The sequence below is a fragment of the Aulonocara stuartgranti genome, assembly GCF_965226115.1.
Source record: "Aulonocara stuartgranti genome assembly, chromosome: 15".
In the NCBI taxonomy this organism is placed as follows: domain Eukaryota; kingdom Metazoa; phylum Chordata; class Actinopteri; order Cichliformes; family Cichlidae; genus Aulonocara; species Aulonocara stuartgranti.
The window spans coordinates 4,749,655-4,773,538 of NC_138951.1; the positions used below are offsets into that span (position 1 = coordinate 4,749,655).

A 23,884-nucleotide genomic window follows, 5' to 3' on the forward strand; every position below is an offset into this window, starting at 1 on the left:
CTGCACTGCACAGAAGGGTAAAGCAGTTTACTCAAACAGCTAATGAAGCTATAATAAAGCATCCTGCCTCTTTATGTCCACTGTAACTCAACGCAAGAGTATGGCTGAAAACAACTGGTAATAAGCAGAGTACTGTTTGCAATGCAAACACTGATTTCTTTTAGAAGCTACACAACTACTAAAAGCTAAGCACACAAACACTACTGCATACAAAGAGATAGTTTAGGATGCTGATGCAAACTGTTTACCTTTATATCTGAGTGTGTTGTATTCATTTGTATTCATGCTTGCATACCGTTTAATCTGTCAAAGCAATGTCATTTGATGTTACGAGAAGCATTACATAACATTTAACATCCTCTACACACAAAAAAGGGAGATGCTCAGCCATCCAAATGCTCATGCAAATGTATTCAAATGTATTAACAATTAGCCTTCAATGTCATTTAATGGGATTCACAGTAACCACACACACACGCTATATACACCAACACACTTAAATGGGCTACTGGTCCCAGGGCAGAGATCCTGACTCCCAGGCTGATTTGTCTCCAAACCATCTGTCACCATCTGAGCCTCCACAGGCATTTCCCCTTCTGTACAACAACACCTCAACAGACACACACACTGCAGTGAACCGGAGAGTCTGCACGTGTGTGTGTGTGTGTGTGTGTGTGTGTGTGTGTGTGTGTGTGTGTGTGTGTGTGTGTGTGTGTGTGTGTGTGTGTGTCAGTATTCGTGTTGTCTGTGTCTTGTATACACGCTGTATCTATTTTTGGTTCCTAAGCGCATGCTTTAATGTTCTGTGGCAACAGAGTGTATTCATCATGTTTTCCAAAGAGCGCATTAATTTTCTGTCCTTTAGATTGTAATTTAGAAGCATAATTCGGTATCGAGACGCAGAGCATTCACTCATGCACTAAATATGCAAATACATTTCATACATAATTTAAAACGCAACATGAAAAAGGACACAAATGCCTTCTGATAAACAAGCTGAGGGAGGGGCAATGCTCTCTACTTTGTTCCTACAGAGAATAGGAGGAACTCCTAATTTAATTAAAAGGTCAACAGGTTCAGAGTGAAAGCCTAAGCCCGGTTTGCCATTTGTGTTCAAGAAATTACCAGTGTTTCTGTTTAGATTTACTTGAAGTGGTGGCAAATGAGCAAAGTGAGAAGCAAATGTGTCCCTGCATCCTCACAGGTAGTCTTTGTTCCCCCTCTTCCTCCTTCCTCTTTTGTCCTGCCCTGCTCTGTTGTCTGCTGTTCACTTCTCTCTCATTTGCATTCACTTGTTCTCTCTTCGCCCTGTTCCTTCAGATGATTTAATTGGCTCCAAAAACTGTTTACACAGACATGCATTTCACCTTCCGTTCCCGAAAGATGTGTTTCGTTGAGTGGTAAACAACTCGGTCTGATGGAGAGGCTTTTTAAAAAAATGTTATCATTTGCAAACTGTTCACAACAGTTTGTAAGATTCCTCTCTCAAATGAGGTTTAAAGATTTGGGGAGCAATGGGAAGCTCCAGCTCTGATTATAAATATACCTTTTGTCAAATTACACACAGACTGCGTGAATCAGAGGTCTTACCTGGCAACAAACTGACGGTCTCTTTCAGCCAATCAAAGCTCTCTGGGTAGGCCATAATGAGGCAGACAATTAAGTGCTCCTCAGATGTTTCGCTTTGATGTCAAATTACACTCCTGACAAATCCATTATGCGCCTCAATTTTCTTTGCACAAAAACCACTAAACAGCGAGTCCACCTCTCCAGTTGTAAGCTGATGATTCCCCCCCGGTGGAGCGATGCTTCTGAGAAGTCATCGAATTGACAAATCAGGTCACATTCGGGACCCTCTGCGTTCTCTGGCGAACTGTTACTAGTAATGCTACCCTGCCTGTATGCTCTGATAACTCCCAATGTGAGATGCACAGGACACGAAAAGTGCCTACGCCAGCAGACCGGGCCGAGGCACGGCCAGACAGCTTAAGCCTGGATCCATCCCATTTTACGTTTATTGTTTGTCTAACTGGGTTTGACCGGCCACGTCCCAAACTGAGCTGCCCCTGACCTTCACTGTCCTCCTCCTACTTACGTGTCCATCAACAGAAGCACAAAAACAACAGAGCGTGAGTGTCCTCTGCGTTCCCACAATCCACAGGATGGTGTTTGTGTGCTGGTCGCTTTGGCCAACACACACACACATACAAAACTGTCTCCCACCGATGCCAGCGTGTGCGGATATCAACGTTTGTGTCAAGAGCTGCATCGCCAGGCGGCCTATCACTGCCTCTTTCACACGACAAGTCACAGGGAGGAAGACAGAGAGTGTGACGGAGGAGATAAGATGGAAGAAAGAGAGAAAAAAAAACAGCTGGTCCAGTCAGAGACTGTGACAGTCTGGCCGTTTGCCGACGCAAAGGGGACATTGAGCGGTGGCAGCCGCGGACAGGCCTTGTGCTGAGGGCAAACAGTCTCACAGAAGCAGTGCCAGGCTGTCAGGATAACACTGTACAGCATTTTTCCCTTACAGAGAGAGAGAAAGAGGGGATGGGAAATGACACCTATGCAAGGCAGCAAGCCAAATACAAATAAAATATTGAATGCACTGTTGTTTTCAAATAATGCCAATATGAAAAAAGGTAGCCTGAGCAAAAGCCAAGGGCTGAAAGAAATCTGCAAGTTTAGTATATCTAATGTATACTCGTGGAGTGCAAGGCTGATGATACGGTACATTTCAGGCTTGAGCAGAGATTGCTGCTGGTTGTGCTGCACATGGATGTGGAGTATATCTGAATGCATTACTGAAAAACTGAATTGGAGGCACAAGGAAAGCAATGAACTTCCATCTGAAAGAACATTCATTTTTAGCAGGTACTCATTGGTATGTGTTTTAATAGTCAGGAAATGAGACACAAGAAATGTGTTTCTGCAGACAAATTTAACTGTAAGCATTTTGTGTCATGTTACATCAAGAATTCAAGGTCCGCTTCTTCCTGAAGACCTGAAACAAATATTACAGGATACATTTTTTCCTTCAAAGTAGTGAACTCTGACAGTTTGGAGTTCTTTTTGGTTAATCACTTGGGAAGAAAGGAAACAAATTATGTATGACATTTATCTGTGTTCTCATGATAAATGAGGACTGTTTTTACTTTACCAGTTACTGCTGCAACCCAACCCGTGTTAAAAGAGCTCAAAGTTTGAAGGCAAGCCTTGTCATGTTCCAGTTTGCGTTGCACATTTCATAGTTCACCTCTGCCTGCCAATAAATTTGCCAGTGTTTGCAGACAAGTTGGGGTCTTCCAGGTTGCTAGCTTGCAACCTGCTAGCAACCAAAAGCACAAAGCACGAGGAGGTCTTTTTGGTGCAGCGCCACAAACCTCTCTACATCCAATTTCACACATGTGAGTGCCAGAAACCTCCATCAACCACTCACCAACTTTTTGTGGAATCCACCAGATGGTTGCAAGATGGTCTCCAATCATGTAAATGGGGCTTAGCTATAAATACTTGTCATTAAATAAATTTGGCTTATTTTGCAAAACATCAGCTTTTCATCTGATTGACTGATTGTGAATCATTAAATCCGGATGTAATGATGTATGTAATTTTTCTAACTGATTTATCAGTCTTATAGATGTCAGTATGTCAGGCCGTTCATCTTGCAGTTTTCTGTGGCATTCTCAAAGTGAAGTATTGTCCTACTTCCCTTGACAACCACAGACCAATAAAATCAAATGCTAAATGTCAAGTACTGTTAGGGCAACAGTTTGAAATTATTTGCAGTCACTGGCTCTTAACATTCGAAGAACAAAACACTCAAACCTTAAACGGTCAATTTTAAGCAATGGTCTAATTTTTGGAGTTCATGCAATAAAAAACGATATCAGTTTTTTTCCTTTGTTCAAAAGGGAAAATTTGTTGTTATACAAAAATAATTATATAAATTATGAATAATTGTGTTTATCATGTGGTTTGTCACTATTAAAACACTGGTTAGATTAAGGAAAGACTGTGAATTTAATTCCATATCCTAAATCTACATCTTATATACGCAGTCGCACATGGAGATGGCAACATAAGCAGAGACGGTTAAAATGATGGCATTTCACGGCTAAGTACCACACTCTTTAAGAGCATCAATACCCTCCACATGTCTAATGAGCGGGTACATCGTAGCTGTCACAATACAGATGCAGCGTGATGCTTGACGCAATCACAATCACTGCAAATGACAGAAACATTTGCGAAAGGGAGCTATCCAGGTCAGCTGCTTTCTTCAGGTCTCTCACCGATCTCTCACTATCAAGGGAAAGGATCAGCTAAAGTTGTTATCTCATCGTGGTGTAACATAATAGATGGATACAGCAAAGAAGGGTGACTCTGGGAGGTACCGAGAGATCAGGAGAGTTATCTAAATGAGATCTTTGCAGTCCTGAGGACAGAAGACTGCATATCACTGCCTGAGAAAGCGCGTGTGCAGATGTGTAACCATGTCTATATGTATATATGTGTATAGCTGTGTTTTCTCCCTTTAAAAGCACATTAAAGTAGAAGGCTGACCCCAAACTAAATCTCTTATAATAGTCATTGAAAAGAAGAGACATGATGTGAATCGAAGATGAAATCTCACAAAAAAATTACAACCTTTTAATATTACTGCTTTATGAAGAACCAATCAATACAAATGTTCTTGTATAAACCAGCTGAACATGACTACCCAGAGCTTTTGCATGCCATTTGAGAGAAAAGGATGCTGTTAACTGGGGACTGACTGACTGATCTGTGCATTTAGGACCACTTTTTCAGTTCTAGGTCTTCTGCTGCAAGCTCAGTAGATTATTAGATCCTCTTCCCCAGCCCCAACCTCCAACTCCTCCTTAGGCATTTCCAGGGAAGGTCGGATACAGTATCCCTCCAGTGTGCACCAGAGCTGCTTTCAGTTAGCCCAGAATACCATCAGACAATGTGAAGGAGCCATACTTCCACCTTCAAATATCAATGCTCCTAACTTTTAAACTAAACCCAGGCACCACTACAACTCATCCTTTTGATAATACATATATTTAGTTTATGACCACAGGTTGATTATTAAGTCATAAAACTCATTCGGATGTTAGCTCTTCTCAATATGCACAATATAACTCTATCTGTTGATCTAACAATTCATCTTACTCCAGAGCAAGTATATAATTACATTTTTTATCCCTCCGCTGATATCGGTCATCATACAAACAATTAATCTTATTTTACTGCACAGCAGCGTTGCACTAAACATGATTTTATTGCAGCCCACTGCTGATTTGTGATGGGCATCAGACATAGTGGTGTCTTCGAAAAGTGGGAAGCATGATTACGCATCACATCTGCTGCTGCTGCTTCAGCTGTTGACTGTTTTAATAAACAAGACAAATCTTCAGGCCAAACATGAATGTATTACGAGAGCTGGATTATGTCACCCCTACTCAGCCTTTCATGCCAATTTTATCCCATCCCAGGGGTCAACTGAGGTATTACAACCTTTAACCAAACATATATTCAAAGCAATATAATAAATTACTTTAATACTGTATTGAAAAATATATTTAATTATTTTTTACAATAAATAAAGAGGTCTGTAAAGCTGTTGAGTTTTGATCTTTACATTATTATTTTTTTCCTCACCAAGAATCCGGTTCTTATTATTTATTATAGCACATGAAGCCAAACTAAAAGCATCCGACCATCATTTCAGTGAATCCTGGGCATTCATTTTTCAATGTTTTACATTGACTGATTTTACATTTTGACAGCCTCCACTTTAGGTAAACACAACACAGGTACAGTCAACTATCGGACAAAGCTGCATCGTTTCCTTGCATCCAACTCCTTTGTCTGAGTCCAGGCTTCAAAAACATGCAGCTCTCTAACACATCTATTCAGAATGAATTTGCAGGGATTGAGATGTGGAGCAATAACACACTGACACGAGAAAAAAAAACAAGCTCCACTGTGAAAAAAAACCCCCACACTCATAATATTGGATTCCTTAGCCAATAAGCAAAGATAGATAAAGTGCTGCTTCTTATCTGAACCTGTACACTGATAAAGAATGAAGGAATAACCATTATTCAGCCCTGCCATCGACACTATCAAGCACGTGAAAGGAAGGCTATGCCATATGGTATTAGTTTCAGTGCCCCAGGGCTAACATCTGTATGCAGACAGCATCCACATCTAGACTGAAGAGACAAATGTTTCTTTTTTTCCGAGACTGAAGCAGCCTTTTTGTAGGCCTGCCATTTCACTGAGAAGCAGTCAGACATAAAGAGAATGACTGGCAACACTGCAGGGCACTCTGTGACTCTCTGGTTATTTGTTTATGTTAGCATCTGGTTGTCTGTGTCATGTCATGTGTGTGCACGTGTGTGTGTGCAGATTTCAGAGATGGTCAGCTATGGTTGTGTCCAAGAAGCCACAGATATAGTGGATAAATAAAGAGCAGTTATGACAGATGTAATTACAGAGGGTGCGATTACAATGAATGCCTTCTGGTGAAGCAATGTAGTTGTGCAATTCTTTGAATAAGCACTGCACATCCCCCCTGGTGTCAAGATCTGTTAACAGAACAGAGCGTTTCTATTACCAGCCTGCATTGTATGGAGTATTTACTCACAGTGCAAATGTATCCAGCGCCCTCTGTTAGGTGTCACTACTATTTGCTCCAGTGAACACTGATTTTAAGCATTGAAATACTGACTGGAGCTATGAGCCCCACCCCAACTAGCCCTACTCTGTAAATCAAGAGTCAGGCTCAGCGAGAAATCAGAATTATCAGCATCCAAAAGCTCAAGAAAAATCACAGACCTACTGAAGCACTCAAGTGGAATAATCTGAAATCTCAATCTCTTGGTCATTGCTTTGCAACTGTGGAGACCAGTGTTGGGTAAGTTACTTTAAAATAGTAACTTAGTTACATTACTAGTTACTTCTCTCAAAAGTAACTCAGTTACTTCAAGTTACTCATTACTTTCAAAGTAACTAGTTACTAGGGAAAGTAACTTTGGTTTTACTCAGAATTCTCTTGTTAATGTGTTGCTTCCATAACTTTGCCAATCTTCTAGCTTGCTTACTTGCCACAAGTGCACTGTGCCACCTACCAATAGAAAGAAAAAGATAATGTGCATATTTCCACGAGAGAAATCCCACGCCTGGACCGTCATTGACCGCTGCCATGATTCTAGCCTACGTCAGAGTGTCATCTGCGCCTTTTACATCCAACACAAAAACTGCAGTCGTGGTGCTTTCGATTGTACTCAGAACTCGGAAATTCTGCCTTCCGAATAGGAAGATGTAGGCAACACCAGACTGCAGATGAGCTGCATACAGAGCTGGACTGGGACAAAAAAATCATCCCGGGCATTTTGACTAGAAACTGGCCCACCATTATAGGAAAAATCATAAAGCCTTTGAATGAAAATAAACACTGTTGTGACAGTGATGTACACTGTTTTGATGGTATATATGCATCAATCTATCAATCGTTTGTTGTAAGATTCAGATAATTATTTTTTAAAAGCTAGACATTTTAAATGAGAATAAGAAAGAAAAGTATTTCTTTGTGCCCCCCTTTCCCTGTTAATGCCCTACCTGCCCCCCTGGCAACACTTTGCTAGACCCGCCCCTGCACAGTTACCAGCTGTCAGCTACTTAGAAAAGGATCCTGGTTTAGAGTGCTTGGATATAGCCTGCTGGGACAAGCAAATCAGAGGTTAAGCACTGTTTTCACCTTAGACAAGAAAAGCAGCTTTTATAAAATAGCATTTACAAACATACTAGTTTTCTTTAGAGAGTAAAAATTATTTCTATTTGCACAAATAAAGGAATTATTTCAGAAAAAAACAAAAATTACCAGGGTCAATATTATTACCCCAGCAAAACACTCAATTTTTTCTTGAACCACGACACAAACCGCTGCTGTGCAATCATGTGCTTTAACTATGTGATGCTCAAAGCTCACAATTCAAGTTAAAAACCTGTCTCTATCCATCTAGTATTAAATCTTTCTGGGAAACAAGTATGTATATTATGCACACACACAAACACACATGCAGCTATTACCTATTTCTTGTTTTTATACCTAAGATGAATTATTGTTGAATGAAGACATTTTTCAAACAAATGTAAAATGTGGGCAATTGTGTTTATTGGGTAAAGGAAAAGGCAGAAGGGGGGGGGGGGGGGGGAAGGATAGAAAGAATGAAAGAGAGAGATGAGAGAAAACCCCAACAATCCCCTCTGAGCAAGCACCAGGCGACAGTGGATAGGAAAAACTCCTTTTAAAGTGAAAGAAACCTAAAGGAGAAACCTATGGCAGAACCAGGCTCAGGAGGGGGCAGTCAACTGCCGGGACTGGTCGGGGGGTGAGGGTGAAAAAAGAAAAAGGAGGGAGGGGAAGGGGGGAAATGAAGATGGAATAGAGGTGGAGGAAGACGAGGTTACATCAGGTGAGAAGCAGCAGTGCCCCTCCGCCAGAACCAGTGGAAGCGTTTTTTCTTCTTTTTCAGATACTCTTCCACCAGCACTTTTTTCTCAATGATGAGGGTTTTCAGCTCATCGATTGTTTCTGCGTTTTCTTTCTCAAGTTTGTTGCATCTTTTCACCATGTCTTCTAATTGTTCTTGTTTTTCTTTAAGCTTGTCTTTCAGTTCTTTAACTGTTGCCTCCTCTATTCGCTTTGCCTTGTGCACATCTGTGTGCATGTCTTCCAGCTGCTGGTTTCTCTTCTGGATTTCTTGAAGTCTACACTGCAGGTCTTTATGTGTTTTCTGTTGTTCTTGCTTTTGCGCCTGGATTTCAGTGTTTTTGTACTTCAAGGTCTTAGAAAGTTCCTCAAGTTCGGTATTTTTTCTCAGCATCTCATTGATGCTACTCTGCATCGCTGAGCATTGTTTTTCCAGGTTTTTCTTTTCTTCTTCCAGTACAGTTGATTTGTACTTTGTTTCGTTATACAATTCTTGGAGTGCTTGATTATTCCTCTGGAGATTAAGTTTTTCTTCTTCCTGTTGTATTTTCTGTTGGTCTTTTTCTTGAAGAAGCTCTTTATTTCCATGCGCTTTTTTATCAAGCCTGATTTGGAGCGATCTGTGTTTTTCCTCCATCTCGTCAAGCTTGGAGTCCATTTCCTTCTGTTTCATTTCCATTTGCTTCTTGTCTTGAAGCAACTGTTGACTTTTGCGCAGAGTTTTATCATGTTTCACCTGCAGCGCTTTGTATTTTTCCTCCATGGCTTGGAGTTTGCTCTGCAGGTCTCTCTGCTCTACGGGCTCTTGTTTCTTGCCTTGGTGGATCTCCTTATTTCTCTCCAGAGCTTCATCGAGTATTACTTGCAAGCCTTCATTTTGTTTCTCGATGTTCCTCAGCTTGCAAGCCATTTCTTCCTGTTGTATTTTCTGTTGGTCTTTCTCGTGAAGCAACTCTTTATTTTTGAGCAGTGTTTCCTCGAGAGTTATTTGGAGCATTTTGCATTTTTCCTCCAAGACTTCAAGCTTGTGGTCCGTTTCTTTCTCGAGCATTCCTTGTTGCTCTCTCTCTTGAATGAACTCTTTATTTCCGTGCGCTTTTTTCTCAAGCCTGACTTGAAGCAATCTGTGTTTTTCCTCCATCTCGTCAAGCTTGGAGTCCATTTCTTTCTGTTTCATTTCCAGTTTCTTCTTGTCTTGAAGCAACTGTTGACTTTTGTGCAGAGTTTTGTCATGTTTCACCTGCAGCGCTTTGTATTTTTCCTCCATGGCTTGGAGTTTGCTCTGCAGGTGTCTCTGCTCTATGGGCTCTTGTTTCTTTTCTTGGAGGATCTCCTTATTTCTCTCCAGAGCTTCATCAAGCATTACTTGCAAGCCTTCATTCTGTTTCTCAATGTTCCTCAGCTTGCAATCCATTTCTTCCTTTTTTATTTTCTGTTGGTCTATCTTGTGCAGAAACTCTTTATTTCTCTCCAGAGCTTCATCAAGCATCACTTGCAAGCCTTCATTCTGTTTCTTGATGTGCCTCAGCTTGCAATCCATTTCTTCCTTTTTTATTTTCTGTTGGTCTATCTTGTGCAGAAACTCTTTATTTCTCTCCAGAGCTTCATCAAGCATCACTTGCAAGCCTTCATTTTGTTTCTCGATGTTCCTCAGCTTGCAATCCATTTCTTCCAGAGTTTTGTCATGTTTCACCTGCAGCGCTTTGTATTTTTCCTCCATGGCTTGGAGTTTGCTCTGCATGTCTCTCTGCTGTGTGGACTGTTGCTTCTCTTCTTGGTGGAGTTCCTTCAGTTTTTCCAGAGCTCCATCAAGCTTTTCTTGGAGCTCCTCATTCTTCTTGAGCATTTTATCCCCTTTAATGCTCTCTTTTTTCTCATTTTGGAGCAGATCTTTAATTTTTTCTAGAGCTTCATCAAGCTTTTCTTGGAGCTCGTGATTCTTCTTATCTTGGAGAGCCCATTGTTTCTCCTCAATAATACCTTCCCTTTCCTGAAGCTGGTAGGATAATTTTTCTAATTCAGCGCTCTTTCTCTCATTTTCTTCTGTCAGGATCTTAATCTTTTCTCTGTTCATGAGATTTTCCTTCTCCATTTCTTCCAATCGCTTTTCCTCTAATTCCACCTGTTCATCCCAAGGAAGAGAGCTGATGTAAGGGTCTAGGGACTCATACCATGGAATAGAGCTGGGGTCAGCTTCTTGTCTTTCTTGCTCTTTCTGAGACATGTTGGAGTCTGTATACCGTGAGTACGAAAAGGGTCCAAATGTTTGAAAATGCTTTACTGGTGAACGTCTGAATGCTGCTAACATAAGTGCTGCAAATAACGGACTGAAAGTTGTACCTCCTCACCCCTATTTATGGATTCAGAAGCCTGTGACATCACAATACCATAAGCCAATGAGGTTGTCACATGACATTCTAGAATGAGGTCATGTTTTTGTATGAATTTTTTAAATAACATCAACATTCCGTAAGCCAATGAGGTTCTTACATGACTTTTGAATGAGGATAATTATTTTGTGTTAATCGACATAGCCTGCTGCAGCTCAGAGCTCGTGAGCTCAAACGATCCTCCAACCTCAGCCTCCCGGTAGCTTGGATTACAGGCACGCGCCACCGCACCCGGCGAGAAGCAGCTACGTTAACAGGGCTTTTAACTATGTCTGAGGTGACATCATGACACTAACCTGCTGCCCATCATTAGCAAAGTTGTAATGATGGGCAGCAAAGATGAGGAATGAGTGGTGCACAATTGTTATATGCAAGTTTTTAGAAAGCTCGTGGTTAACCCAAGAGTATTTTGTCACAATATCAAGAAGAGTAAAGCTTCAATGTCAAGAATAGATAGGAATATAGGGAATTATATATTTTTATTTAAAGACAGGACTCACATGTTTTCATTTCTAGTCTTTAACATCCCCAGGCTTCTACCTTTCTACCTATAAAACCCGAGAGCAGCCAAATGGCTGGTAGGCTTTTAGCTAAGCAGAAGCTAAATTGGCTAGTCATTCATATGTAAATTAGGTTGTTACCTGGGAATTCTGGAGGGAGGGGAGTGGGGGGGTGTGTGATTGAGGGGGTGGGGGAGCTGCTGATGCATTCTCAATCATCCAGGGAAATAAATCTCCAAAAGTCACCAACTTGGAGTGTTTCAGTTTGCCATCTTAGGGAGAAATCAACACACATGGGTGTATGTCCTTTGTTGCTGAGCTCTGTTCTAGGATGCCCTCTGGACCCAGTGGAGGTGGTGAGTGACAGGAGAACGGCGGCTAAGCTGTCATCCCTGATGGACAACATCTCCCACCCCATGCAGCAGACTGTGACAGCACTGAGCAGCTCCTTCAGTGGGAGACTGCGGCACCCACGGTGTGGGACGGAGAGATTTTGCAGGTCTTTCCTCCCCACTGCTGTCAGACTCCATAATAAAGACTTTAACTGATCAAGCACACACATCCATACATATGCAATAATACTAAGTGCAATAATCCTTTCTGTCATCGTTGTATTTTTACTCAGTTGTATATAGTATTTGTATTCTATTTTTCTTATTGTATATTTATTTTATTTTATTCTACTGTATATAGTATTTTATTTTATTCTATTCTGTACAGTTGTGTACTGTATTTATTCTTATTGTATTCTAATTTTTGCCTCATAACTTTTGCACTGTCCACTTCCTGCTGTGACAAAACAAATTTCCCACGTGTGGGACTAATAAAGGTTATCTTATCTTATCTTATTGATAAAAACAGTACAAAAAATCAACCATTTGTACACATATTTACAAATAATAATAAAAAGTGAGTGAGTACATTTCAACATTTTCAACATTATACCAGTGGTCTGATTGATGCCACAATGGAGCAAATCGAGCAAAGACTGATAAGTTCGCTGCAATTTCCAGTGTGTGGGGATCATTTGTCACCAACTGCATCACGTGCTACAACCCTGGTCTACATATCACCGTTGATGAACAGCTTTTCCCATCAAAGACTCGGTGCTGTTTCCTGAAGAATATTGCAAGTAAACCTGACAAGTTTGGGATCAAGTTTTGGGTGGCTTGCGACCTAAAATCCAAGTACCATCCAGTACTATCCATTTATCTTATTTCTTAGGTGTTTTCAACCTCTGCTGCCACGCTGACAGCGTATGCGGCCAAACGGAAGAAGACAGTCTATATTCTTAGCAGCATGCACAGCGTGGTTCAGACTAGGGCTGCCACAAACGATTATTTTGATAGTCGACTAGTCACCGATTATTTTTGCGATTAGTCGACTAATCAGATCATCATCCATTGGACGCAAAACTACAGCTTATTGCACCAGCAGCATCTGCTCTTATATAACTATCATTAGCTTACAGCTTTAAGTGTTTAAGGTCTGTGCTAACTAAAAATAAAGACAAGATGATAGTTTATTAAATTTTAATGAAATTTGCGGATTGTTTCGGTGAAGTTTAATAAACTCCTTGCTATCTAAAATATAACAGGACACTGGAGTATATTCTGGAGCATCTCACACTTCTGATAATCAGCTGTCTGCTTGACGTTTATTCAGCTGTGTAAAAACTATAACTTTAATCTCAGACAAACTGATTTACTCAGGAACAAATAAAACACTAAAAAAAAAAGCCAAACAATAACATTTTAAGTTATCTAAGTGACTCATATATATTTAACCTGAGTAGCGAAAGACGGCGGTGGGTTTGAAAACGATTTGCGGGGAGTCCGGTGTTCTCACGGCGCTAGTGAGCCTAGCCCCCGGCTCGCTAACGAGCTAGTGGGTAACAGATGTCTCCGAAAACGTCGGAGCGCTTTTGAAAATATGTGGTGTCCTGATAAACTGAGCAGATATTTGAGGTTTACACAGCTACATTCTCGCCTGAAAATATGTTAAATGTTTATTTTGTGACCCAGAAAGAATAATAAGAGTAACATTAAAACTAACCAGCTGCCGCCATTGTTGGAAACTGCGCTGGGCCGCGCTATGAATTCTGGGACACAGCTGCTTCTTCTTCTTCTTCTTCGGGGTTTAACGGTAGCTGACATCCTTGTACATGCAATGCTGCCATCTTCTGTTTCAGTCCGTTATTACACTCTTAAATCCTGCCACTTATTCCTGCGTCTTTTGTGATCTTACAAAGCTTCAAACGACGCGTCGACTATTAAATCAGTCGTCGACGATTTTGATAGTCGACGTAATCGTGACTAGTCGACAAATCGTGGCAGCCCTAGTTCAGACTGATAACACTACCAAAAGGAAGCCAAACACTGTCACCCTTTACAACAAAACAAAGTGTGGCGTGGATGTGATGGACCAGATGGTTCGGGAGTACACTGTCCGCAGAGGAACACGGCGCTGGCCAGTTGCCGTGTTCCTGAAAACACCTAAGAAATAAGATAAATTGTTATTTCCATAGCCCTTTTACACACAATGAAACACATAAACATAGAACCACAAAAGACCTGCAACATACCTGAGTGGTGAATTCATTGCGATCTGTCTGTCTAGTGGATTGAGGAATTTTCCTGCGAATCTTGTTGACTGTGCCGAGGATGGTGGTTTTCAGTCTAAGAAGTTTTTGCGCAAGTGAAAGCGATGTGAAAAAATTGTCCGTGGTAACATTTCTGCCCTTGTCTAGGAATGGTTCCATCAGCCTCATTACTACATTTTCAGAAAGTCTCTCCCCAGTGGGACGATTGGGGTCCTTGCCAAGATATGGGAAGACATTGCAAATGTACTTGGATTTTAGGTCGCAAGCCACCCAAAACTTGATCCCAAACTTGTCAGGTTTACTTGCAATATACTGCAGGAAACAGCACCGAGTCTTTGATGGGAAAAGCTGTTCATCAACGGTGATATGTAGACCAGGGTTGTAGCACGTGATGCAGTTGGTGACAAATGATCCCCACACACTGGAAATTGCAGCGAACTTATCAGTCTTTGCTCGATTTGCTCCATTGTGGCATCAATCAGACCACTGGTATAATGTTGAAAATGTTGAAATGTACTCACTCACTTTTTATTATTATTTGTAAATATGTGTACAAATGGTTGATTTTTTTGTACTGTTTTTATCAATAAATCTCAGCAACAAAGGACATACACCCATGTGTGTTGATTTCTCCCTAAGATGGCAAACTGAAACACTCCAAGTTGGTGACTTTTGGAGATTTATTTCCCTGGATGATTGAGAATGCATCAAGACGAACACAAAAGGAAGTTCACAGCTTTTAGCAGCTCCCCCACCCCCTCAATCACACACCCCCACTCCCCTCCCTCCAGAATTCCCAGGTAACAACCTAATTTACATATGAATGACTAGCCAATTTAGCTTCCACTTCGTTGCAGTTAAAGCTTAGCTAAAAGCCATTTGGCTGCTCTCCGGGTTTTAAAGGTAGAAAAGCCAAATGGCAGTCCGTGGGGGTTTAAGTGTTAAATCTGAGGCTATTTTCCATTTTAAAAAACACTGTAAAAACGTCAGGGTTTGAGCTGTCACTTTAGAAAGCATCATGTCAAAAAATGCATTTAGACTTCAGACAAAGAATTATTGATCATTACAGGAGGAGATGGATAAAGTTATCACGGCAATGTCAACTGTCCTCATCGATACCTGGCCAAGCTTTCCCAAATATCACTTTTGGGCTCAGAGAATATTGTAGCAGAATAAACTGACAGACCACCAAAGCAGTTGCAGGCAATGAATTTTCCCACATGAGAAACTGGGACTAATATGGAGTGCAGCACCAAAAGAGGCCTGTGGCATGAACATCAGCACAGAAACTGTGCACCGGGAGCTTCTTGGCATGGGTTTCCATGGCTGAGCAGCACCTGCAGGGGTCGCACATAGGCAGCCTGTTACGTTTGTGCATATTGTGCAGATTAAAGATAATATCTGTGCAGTAATTTTTGTTATGTTTACTGGTAAAATGACCACGCAGAAAGCTGAAGTGAGATGCCTTTGTTCTGTCACTACAGACATTACAGAGGGCGACAGAAGGGTGCCTCCAAAAGGTCATTAGATTTATTGTCACTTTTGAACTCTGCAGCCTCACAGTTAGTATGTTATGATCAGACAATTTCGCTCACGGAAGGGTTTTAGGAAATTATAAGAAAAACAGCCATTAGATAGCCTTAAGTCAGCATTTTGCTAATCAAGAACAGTTAAGCAGGAGAAAGAAGCCTTATATATACCTATATATATTGGGCAGGGATAGCTCAGTAGGTAAAGTGGTCACCCCATGATCGGAAGGTCGGCGGTTCGAATCCACTTAACGGCTACCCTGAGGTACCCCTGAGCAAGGTACCGTCCCTACACACTGCTCCCCGGGCGCCTGCTTAGTGGGCTGCCCACTGCTTCACTGAGTGAATGGGTCAAATGCAGAGAAAAACAAGTAATTTCCCCATGGGGATCAATAAAGTATCCATTATTATTATTATTATTATTATATCCATTGTTGATGAGCAGCAAAACATGACTCTGAGAGCACAGCAGTCCCTCATGTCAGCCAACAGTGCTAAGGAAAAATATCTAATCCTGTCCATTCTAGTCACTACCGTCTTCAAATTTGTCAGCTCCACCTCCTGTCTTTTTGTCAGCGCTACTATCTACAAACCATACATCAAAGCAGATCTCACTACCATCTTGTAACACTTGAACATGTGAAGAGCAAGGATAGCAAATATAACTCATATTGGACATTGAAGATGAAGCTGCCAAGCAGGAGGAAAAGCGGAAGACCAAAGATAAGGCCCATGGATGTAGTGATGGACGACATGCAGAGGGTTGGTGTGACAGAAAAGGATGCAAGAGACGGTGTGAGATGGCGGAAGATGATTCGCTGTGGCGACCTCTAAAGGGAGCAGCTGACAGAAGAAGTCTGCAATGTCCATGGCCTCCACATCCACGTACAACCTCTAGCTGATTGGTTTGTAGCGTACATGAGATGCAGGCCATTTGACACACACACACAAAAAATACATAAAAGCTCCGGTCTTTGCAGCCTTATGTTGAAACATTAAAAATGTGGAGGAAGCCATGCATGAAAACATTTGTGTCTGCTCTACATCACAGCAGATCTGCTACTATAGCAACATAAACTAATCTGTCAGTGTTGCTTTTCAGCCTCAAATGTTATAAATTAAATGGTTTCATGGTCTCTAAATTAAAACTAATGTTAGTTAATTGTGTTGCTTGTCAATTGTACTGGAAAAAACATAAAACACACACAGACACACACACAATGTGGGCCATTATCTCAAAAACACAGCCTGCTATGACTCACAGCTTCACCACTGGCACACACGTGGGGGAGGAAAGATAAGTCTAACCTACAAAGAAGAGTGGCCATACTTATAAAACATTGATCAGGCCACCACTTCAGACTGGACAGATCATTTCTTCTCTCTCCACTTCTACAACCAGTCGCTGCGTATAACTATCTTCTCTTCCACACCACTTGTCTTTAGCTGCAGATGGTAAATGGAACGGGTGAATCTGTTGACCTACATTAGCAATGTCTATATTACCACAGCAATTCTAGCCTGTTTAGAGCATAGTCATATATATATATATATATATATATATATATATATATATATATATATATATATATATATATATATATATATATATATACACATATATACATATATACATATATACATATACATATATATATATAATTTATTTTTTTTAAATCAAAGGAGAAATATGCCAATGGCAGTAGGGCTAAACAGAAAAAGAAACACTGGGATAAGCTTAGGTCCTTAAGCTTAAGTCCTTAAAGAGCGCTTTAAAATTATATTTACTCTGGTATAACTGAAGATTTTTCCAATATTTATGAAAGAAATGTAACTTTTACTGTGCTTGGAAGCAGCCAAAATGGTGCTTGTTTCACATCCCCCGAGTGCGTGGTCTTAAAGTTCTGAAATTCTTTCTCAGTTGTTTCAAACGAAGTCCATGCATGATGTGTGGGAAAGAAAACAAGGAAGATATTCTGCATCTCCTAAATTTCTCTGGAGAGTGATATTTCTATAAAAAGATGAAAAGAAAAAACTTACAATCCTACATGGAGTCAGCGGCTTCACCTCTGAGAGTGAAGGTATCACACGTTGGAAGGCTTTTTCTACTTTTTCCAAGCAGGACACGTGTTTTGTAAAACTGTGCAGAAACAATTTGCATTTTTGGTGGTATCTATTAAGCTGCTTGAAACATTTGAAGACACCTGACTCTACAAACAAAGTTTGTAGGCTTGTGCCCCTTTGTAGCACTAGCCAAATGCTAAAGTTCCCCCGCCCACAGCTTCATTGACATTTGCACCCTTGACAGTGAGAAGGAAGGAAACAAAGGATGTCCGTTGAGTGTGAAGGTGGACTGTCAGGTGACATTACTCTCTGATATGTTAAGTGAGTATCTCCGTGGCGTCAGGTGAAGGCAATGCCAGGCTGTAGCACGTGAGAAATGAACTTATTATTTTTACATTAAACTGCCTGTCAGACTGAATTCAGTCCTGGAACAGTTATGGATTCCTTCCCATTTTAATTCCTGAGCATGAGCCAAGAAAAGCACTAACACTGAGAAACACCTGCACAGCAAATTCAAAAGTGTTAAATGTTTTGGTGTTAATAGTCTTCTTGCAAAAGTAGAGTTAATTTTACTCTAAGCAGAGTCACATTCTTTTAATGTAACTCTGAGGTGTAAAATGATAGTAGTTAAAATCGAGTGTTAAAAATGAGTGTTTCTCTGTCAAATCTGGAGGTGTTACAATGGAAACATTAACTCTTGACCTCTTAACTCTGAACTCCTAGAGGGGCTATGACACCAATAGAGTAAATTCACAGACTCCGCCCCCAGCACGGCTCCAATCGAAGCTGAAGTGAAGCCGTTTCAGAACATTTTGCTCTACATATTTGAGTTGTTTGCCATGCTTGGTAAGTCATTTTTTCAAAGATTGTTTCAATTATTATTATGAGCTTTTACTTCTGTGGCTCTTTGGAGTTGAGACAAAGCTGTGTGAAAGGCATTAGCCATGTTGCTCGCTGATAGCATAACATTCTGTTTTAGCTAGCTGAAAGGTATTGTTTGCGGGCAAATACCACAGCCATGAAAAAAAGCTTGCATGTGAATTTTCAGTCAAACTTTTGGTCAAATACACCTAAAACAATGTGTAGAATGTGAAATGTTGGTATAATGGTGCTACTTGAAGCCTGAAAACGATCGCCCATAAAAAATAAACGAGCAAACAGCAGTAGCAGACGTCCTGACTGGATTCTACGTTAGCATTTAGATACCTCCAGAGTTTTGTGCACACGGTTTAGGTAAAAATGAAAAAGGTTGAGGTTTTACATTTAGTTCAGTATTACCTGTTGCCTGTGTCCTTGTCTTTTGGGAAAATACTTTACACAAGTAATGGCTCAAAGAGGATTCCTTTTTTTTTTTTTTTTTTTTTTTTACTGTGCTGCAATTGTTTACTGGATTATTTGTGCCATTAATTAGTGTCAACTAATTTTTATTCAATCTCCACACAGGATATGCTTGTGAAGATGGAATATGGGGGAGAGCAGAAGTGCGTTGAAGTTCCACAAAGGGATGAATGAAGGACATGCATATTGTATTGAAGAAATAAGTGATGAGAATGCTGTTATTTGCATTTACCATGTCAGACCTTTTGATAAACAAAATTCTAATGAAAGTGAGAACATGTATACTGTTACATCTTTCATAAAATGTTTTGAAATTGAGGTGCACAGTTCAGAATAAATGTTTTTCAAAAACCATTGCATCTTTTTAGTAAATGTTTATTTCCAAAAGAAATTTCTAGAAGTTCAGAACAGTAAAATTCCTGCTTTTTAGAATGAATTAGAAGATAACTCTTACGTAGTTAAACTAAAATACTCTTTGAGAGTTAATATATAAACTCTTAACACCAAGTGTTAAATTATCAACTCCAGACAGATTTGGTGTTTAACACTAAATCAGAGTTAATGTACCAACTCTCCAAAAAGAGTTAAATTAACACTCTCTGGTGTGGACCCATATAGACACTTTAATAGTGTTGAAATCAAATCCGACAGTGTTAATTTGGACATGCTGGATTTGCTGTGTGCAACTCAAATTCTTTGTCTCCTGAATTTTCTGCTAATGCACTTTCACTTCCACATGCACTAGTACAGGATGCCCTCACAACAAAGAGGCCAGAGTTCAAACCCTGAAAGGACCTGCATGCAAATGGTGACAGGGCCATGCTGCCGGTTTGTGTAGTGGAGCAGACAAAGTAAATCATGTTCCAGAAAACCAAACAAATGCTGACCGACATGACAGAGACAATCATTTCAGTTTGATCTATTATGTCCCATGATGAATAATTAAACACTAAACCCACTCTGAAAGACTAAACTAATGCAGCGCGGGGCAAATCCTTGACCGCTACGTGATTATAAAAATAATAAAAATCGATACAGAGATATTCAGTGAACTCGGGTTCAGTAGTTCAACAGCTAAAACAAACGTTTGAGGATTAACTAAATCTGTTCTCGAGCTAGAGTCTCGAGAGCAAACAGAGTAACTCTTTGTATTCTGGAGGGTAAAACTGTAATAAAAACAACAATGCAGCAGCAAAACGACTCTGCAAAAGTTGACCATTTTGACTACATCTGACTTTTGCCTGGTGTCCTGAATACAGCAGTTCTTGACTACATGTAATGCTAAATATAGCTTGCCTTTCCGCTCCACCAAACAGCCTCTGAGCTAATGTGGGCCCCCAGGCAGTGGTGGGTCGGGGTGTGACATGAGTCCAGCGGAGATGTTCTCATCAGCGGATCTCAGCAGCGCAGTGTTTGAGGCTCAGCCACAGACTCATACCAGTCCACATGACTTCACACGCTGATGCTTACTGATAACGGGCCGGGATTAGTGCCGCTGTGTGTCGATATGTGAGAGCGCACAGAAATATGTGCCTGTGTCTGTTCTCAGGCCTAAGACCCATGGAAAAGGTACAGATATGCACGCACCATATAACCAGTGTTATATCCAGTAGTGTCGCCATGCAGCTTCACAGCTGAGTACTGACGGTTCCCTTAGGTGGCCGAGGTCCACCTAAGAGATACCGAGATGAATCAAATGGGTCACAAGATACTAACCAAAAGCAGGAATGAGATGTTTGAAATGACTTTGCATCTCGCTTTGTTATAGTTTGCAAGTTTTAAAGGATCAGAAGCAAAAAATAAAAGGCTAAATGCAGATTACATTTAGTACATGGCTTTGTCTTAACACGCAAGAAATTCAAAATGATGCTATAAAGCTCTTATTTTGGGTTGATGGCATCCCTTAGCTGCTCTAAACCTCTCCTAATGGTACTCGGGGTGAAAGGCAAAACCTTCTATAGTTCCTTGGTTGCTCTTGATCTATTTTCCACAGCTTTAATCATTGTATCCTAGGAGGCAGAAGTCAGAGCAGATAATACTGTCACAGCCTGTGACAATCAGATGTGCAAGTCAAGTGAGACTGGGTGTGGTCTGAATCTCAGAGCTCACATAGCTAAACCAAGCTTATCTTCCCTCCATCTCTGTTTTGGTTTCCTTCTTTCTTTTTTCTACAAATGTCTCACTCATTTCCATCTTAATAATTAGTTTAAATGTTTAAGGTATCATTTAAATAAACGGTTCTGCTCTGCAGCCTCTCTTTACATCAGACTAACAACATGCACAGAGATGTTTTGCATAAGCAGGATAGTAAATGACAAAAAAAAATACAAATTTCTTGTTACATAGTTCAACATAAGGACTATAAAACTCCACATACATGCTTCAAACACACATATTGACACACATCTTCTCCAATAATGGTCAAATAAATTGCAGGGATATATTTTACCCATTGAACTGTGGCTTACAAACACTGGGCTCCAAAGCGCAGTTGTAAAGTTACACCACTAAAAACTGTATGCATGCTATTGTCCCTGGAATTTGCATGCATTCAGTTAGTGATTCAGAAAATATGTAAATGCTACTGATAAGCCTAAATCAACATAACCTTTTTTTTCCTCAGCATGCTTCTGTTGATCATGCAGCATTAAGCTCTTGTTTTATTTACAGCAAACAGTGTGGCATTTTATTGCTACGCTGAGGTTTTCATGTTCTTTATACATCTGTGCAACCTTTTCCTCTGACAATATCTCAAACTGAAGTGCTCATTTGATCCATGTTTGTGCGGAAAAAGATGTGTCAAATGCCCCTTTCTATCTGAGAGTGCATACAGCGTGATGCAGAAAGCCTGGGTTAACAAAGAAACCACCTTTGTGATATCTGTGTGAGTGGGGTTTGGAGTTTTGTCAAGCCAGCAATTGCAAAGAAAACCTGGCTATTTGGGGGATCATGCCACAGCAGCAATGTCCATTTTTATATTCAGTCCACTAAAATGCTCACTGGACAGAGATTATTTTGAAACAGTGTTTAAAGGATGTGGAGGGTAGTGAATTTATTATTTCTTTCCATAGCTGCCAAAATGTAAGAAATGAAGTGCCACTTCAATTAACAAAGCATCGCTTTTTCCAGTAGTTTGTGATGCTACAGGCTGGATGCCACAGAGGCATTTAAAGGGCAGCCAGAGACAGTGTTTAAAACAAGTTCAAGGCCAGCACTTACAGACTAAACCTGCCCACAGCCCGTGATAAACATCAGCAAGTGACTTTTGTCATCTCTGAGTTAGAAATGAGTAGACCGCAACAGCTGATCGGTGGACCTCGTGATTCATTGTCATTCAGAAATGATGTTGCTCATGAAAATGAGAAGCAATACCTCCAAGCTTTCAGAGTCATTTCCTACTATTCAGCACACAAATGCTCTCTCTCTCACACACACACTAACTCACTTCAGGAGGATTGACTGGAGATAGCTGAGAAAGTAACAGCCATCATTACCTTGTCTACTTGTAAACCACAAGGGCCAGAGTAATCATCACCCTTAAACACAACGTTTCCTATTACTGACTGAACACACACACCCCCACACACACACACACACACACACACACACACACACACACACACACACACACACACACACAAATACACATGATCTGTTTCTGCAGATGGATAAATTACAGAGAGAGAAATGCACAGTGGCACAGTCGTCCAGGGCAGATGAAATGAAGAGGCTTAGCTAGAAGGATAATAGAACAACAGGGAGGAAACAAAGCCAAATAATTCATAATGCATTGTAGCGTGCTGAATAACTGCACAATCAGTAATACTGCCTTTTCTCCTGGAACATTACAAAAGAGCAGAGACAGCAGACCTACGTGAAGGACCTACTTTCCGTGGTTTCACTGTATATGCTGCTACATGTGGCATGCGACCACACGGGCAACAAAAACAACTGGCTAATCCTCCCAAACGAACTCGGGCATAATCACTTTATCACTACGTGATCTCTTTGTTATCTAGTTAGAAATCTGGCCTTAACTGTTGCCCTCAGAGGGGTGGACCATTTTGTTTGCTCTGTTGCAGTGAAACAAAGATGTGCAACCCATTTATATTTCAGCGGCGTACGACTTTCTCCTCCGCTTCTTCCTGCGTCTCACGGTCGACTTAAGGAGTGGTCTTTCTAAACACACCGGGAGTTTAAATGAAGCCTGCGGCTTGCTCACGTAGTGCCGCTCTGGCAGGGTTGTGAATGTGTTATAACCACAACCATGCGAGGATGTTGGAGCTCCTCCAAAATAAAAGTCCTGCAAGCAGGCGCACAACAAACCAATGTGCAATTTGTCTCTCCGTAGATTAACACACAGCAACATTTCACCCAGCTACAAACTGAAAAAAAAAACCTCAACCCAAATGCACGTGGTTGGAGGCTAGCTGCTTCCTTGTGCACATTGTGAAATTTTGACCAACACCAATATTTAAAATAACAATCTGACTGATCGCCGAAGCTGGTACTGATATTTTAGTTCTCTTTGATTATTCTGTGTCAGGAAAACAAATAGATGATGATTAAAAGAAACCACTGATTAAAGCCTTTGAACGCTTCATCACACTCACGTCTTTAAACATTTAGCTACTGCCAAAGGTAAATGTCATGTTATTTGCCAATATGCCAATATGGCTGATGCTGACTGTAAGACAGACAGAGAGAGAGGGACAGAGTGTGTTAGCATGCTATTGCTGTACGCTTCAGAGTGGATCTCTTTTTTTTTTTAATATCAGCTAAGACTGCATCCCTCTTTTGTTGCCATTTCCTGCAGTTTCATGCCCAGGCATCAAAGAGAGCACAGCTGCGTCACTGGATGAATGCTTTAATCTATTCAGCTACTGCATCTGTGTTCTCTGTCTTACACTACGTCATTAGCCGCCCGCCTTAAAGGACGTGCTTGTGTGTCTGTG

At 40.7% G+C, this 23,884-nt stretch overlaps 1 protein-coding gene and 1 pseudogene across 5 annotated transcripts in view; both read right to left on the reverse strand.

Moving 5' to 3' along the window:
- The window catches only part of pak5 (p21 protein (Cdc42/Rac)-activated kinase 5), a 94,205-nt gene that overhangs the window by 44,373 nt on the left and 25,948 nt on the right, over nt 1-23,884 (reverse strand). For 2 of the 4 annotated variants that reach the window (XM_082506547.1, XM_082506543.1), the window contains exon 1: nt 13,452-14,763. The exons of the other annotated variants lie outside the window; for them this stretch is intronic. In XM_082506547.1, the coding sequence (XP_082362673.1) occupies nt 13,452-13,464 (13 nt within the window). In that variant the 5' untranslated portion in view covers nt 13,465-14,763. Of the gene's footprint in view, nt 1-13,451; nt 14,764-23,884 lie in introns of those variants that run through there. 4 annotated transcript variants of the gene reach the window in all.
- On the reverse strand, nt 8,486-11,254 carry LOC309689880 (annotated as a pseudogene). Its single transcript has one exon. The product of its transcript is annotated as an uncharacterized misc_RNA (transcript).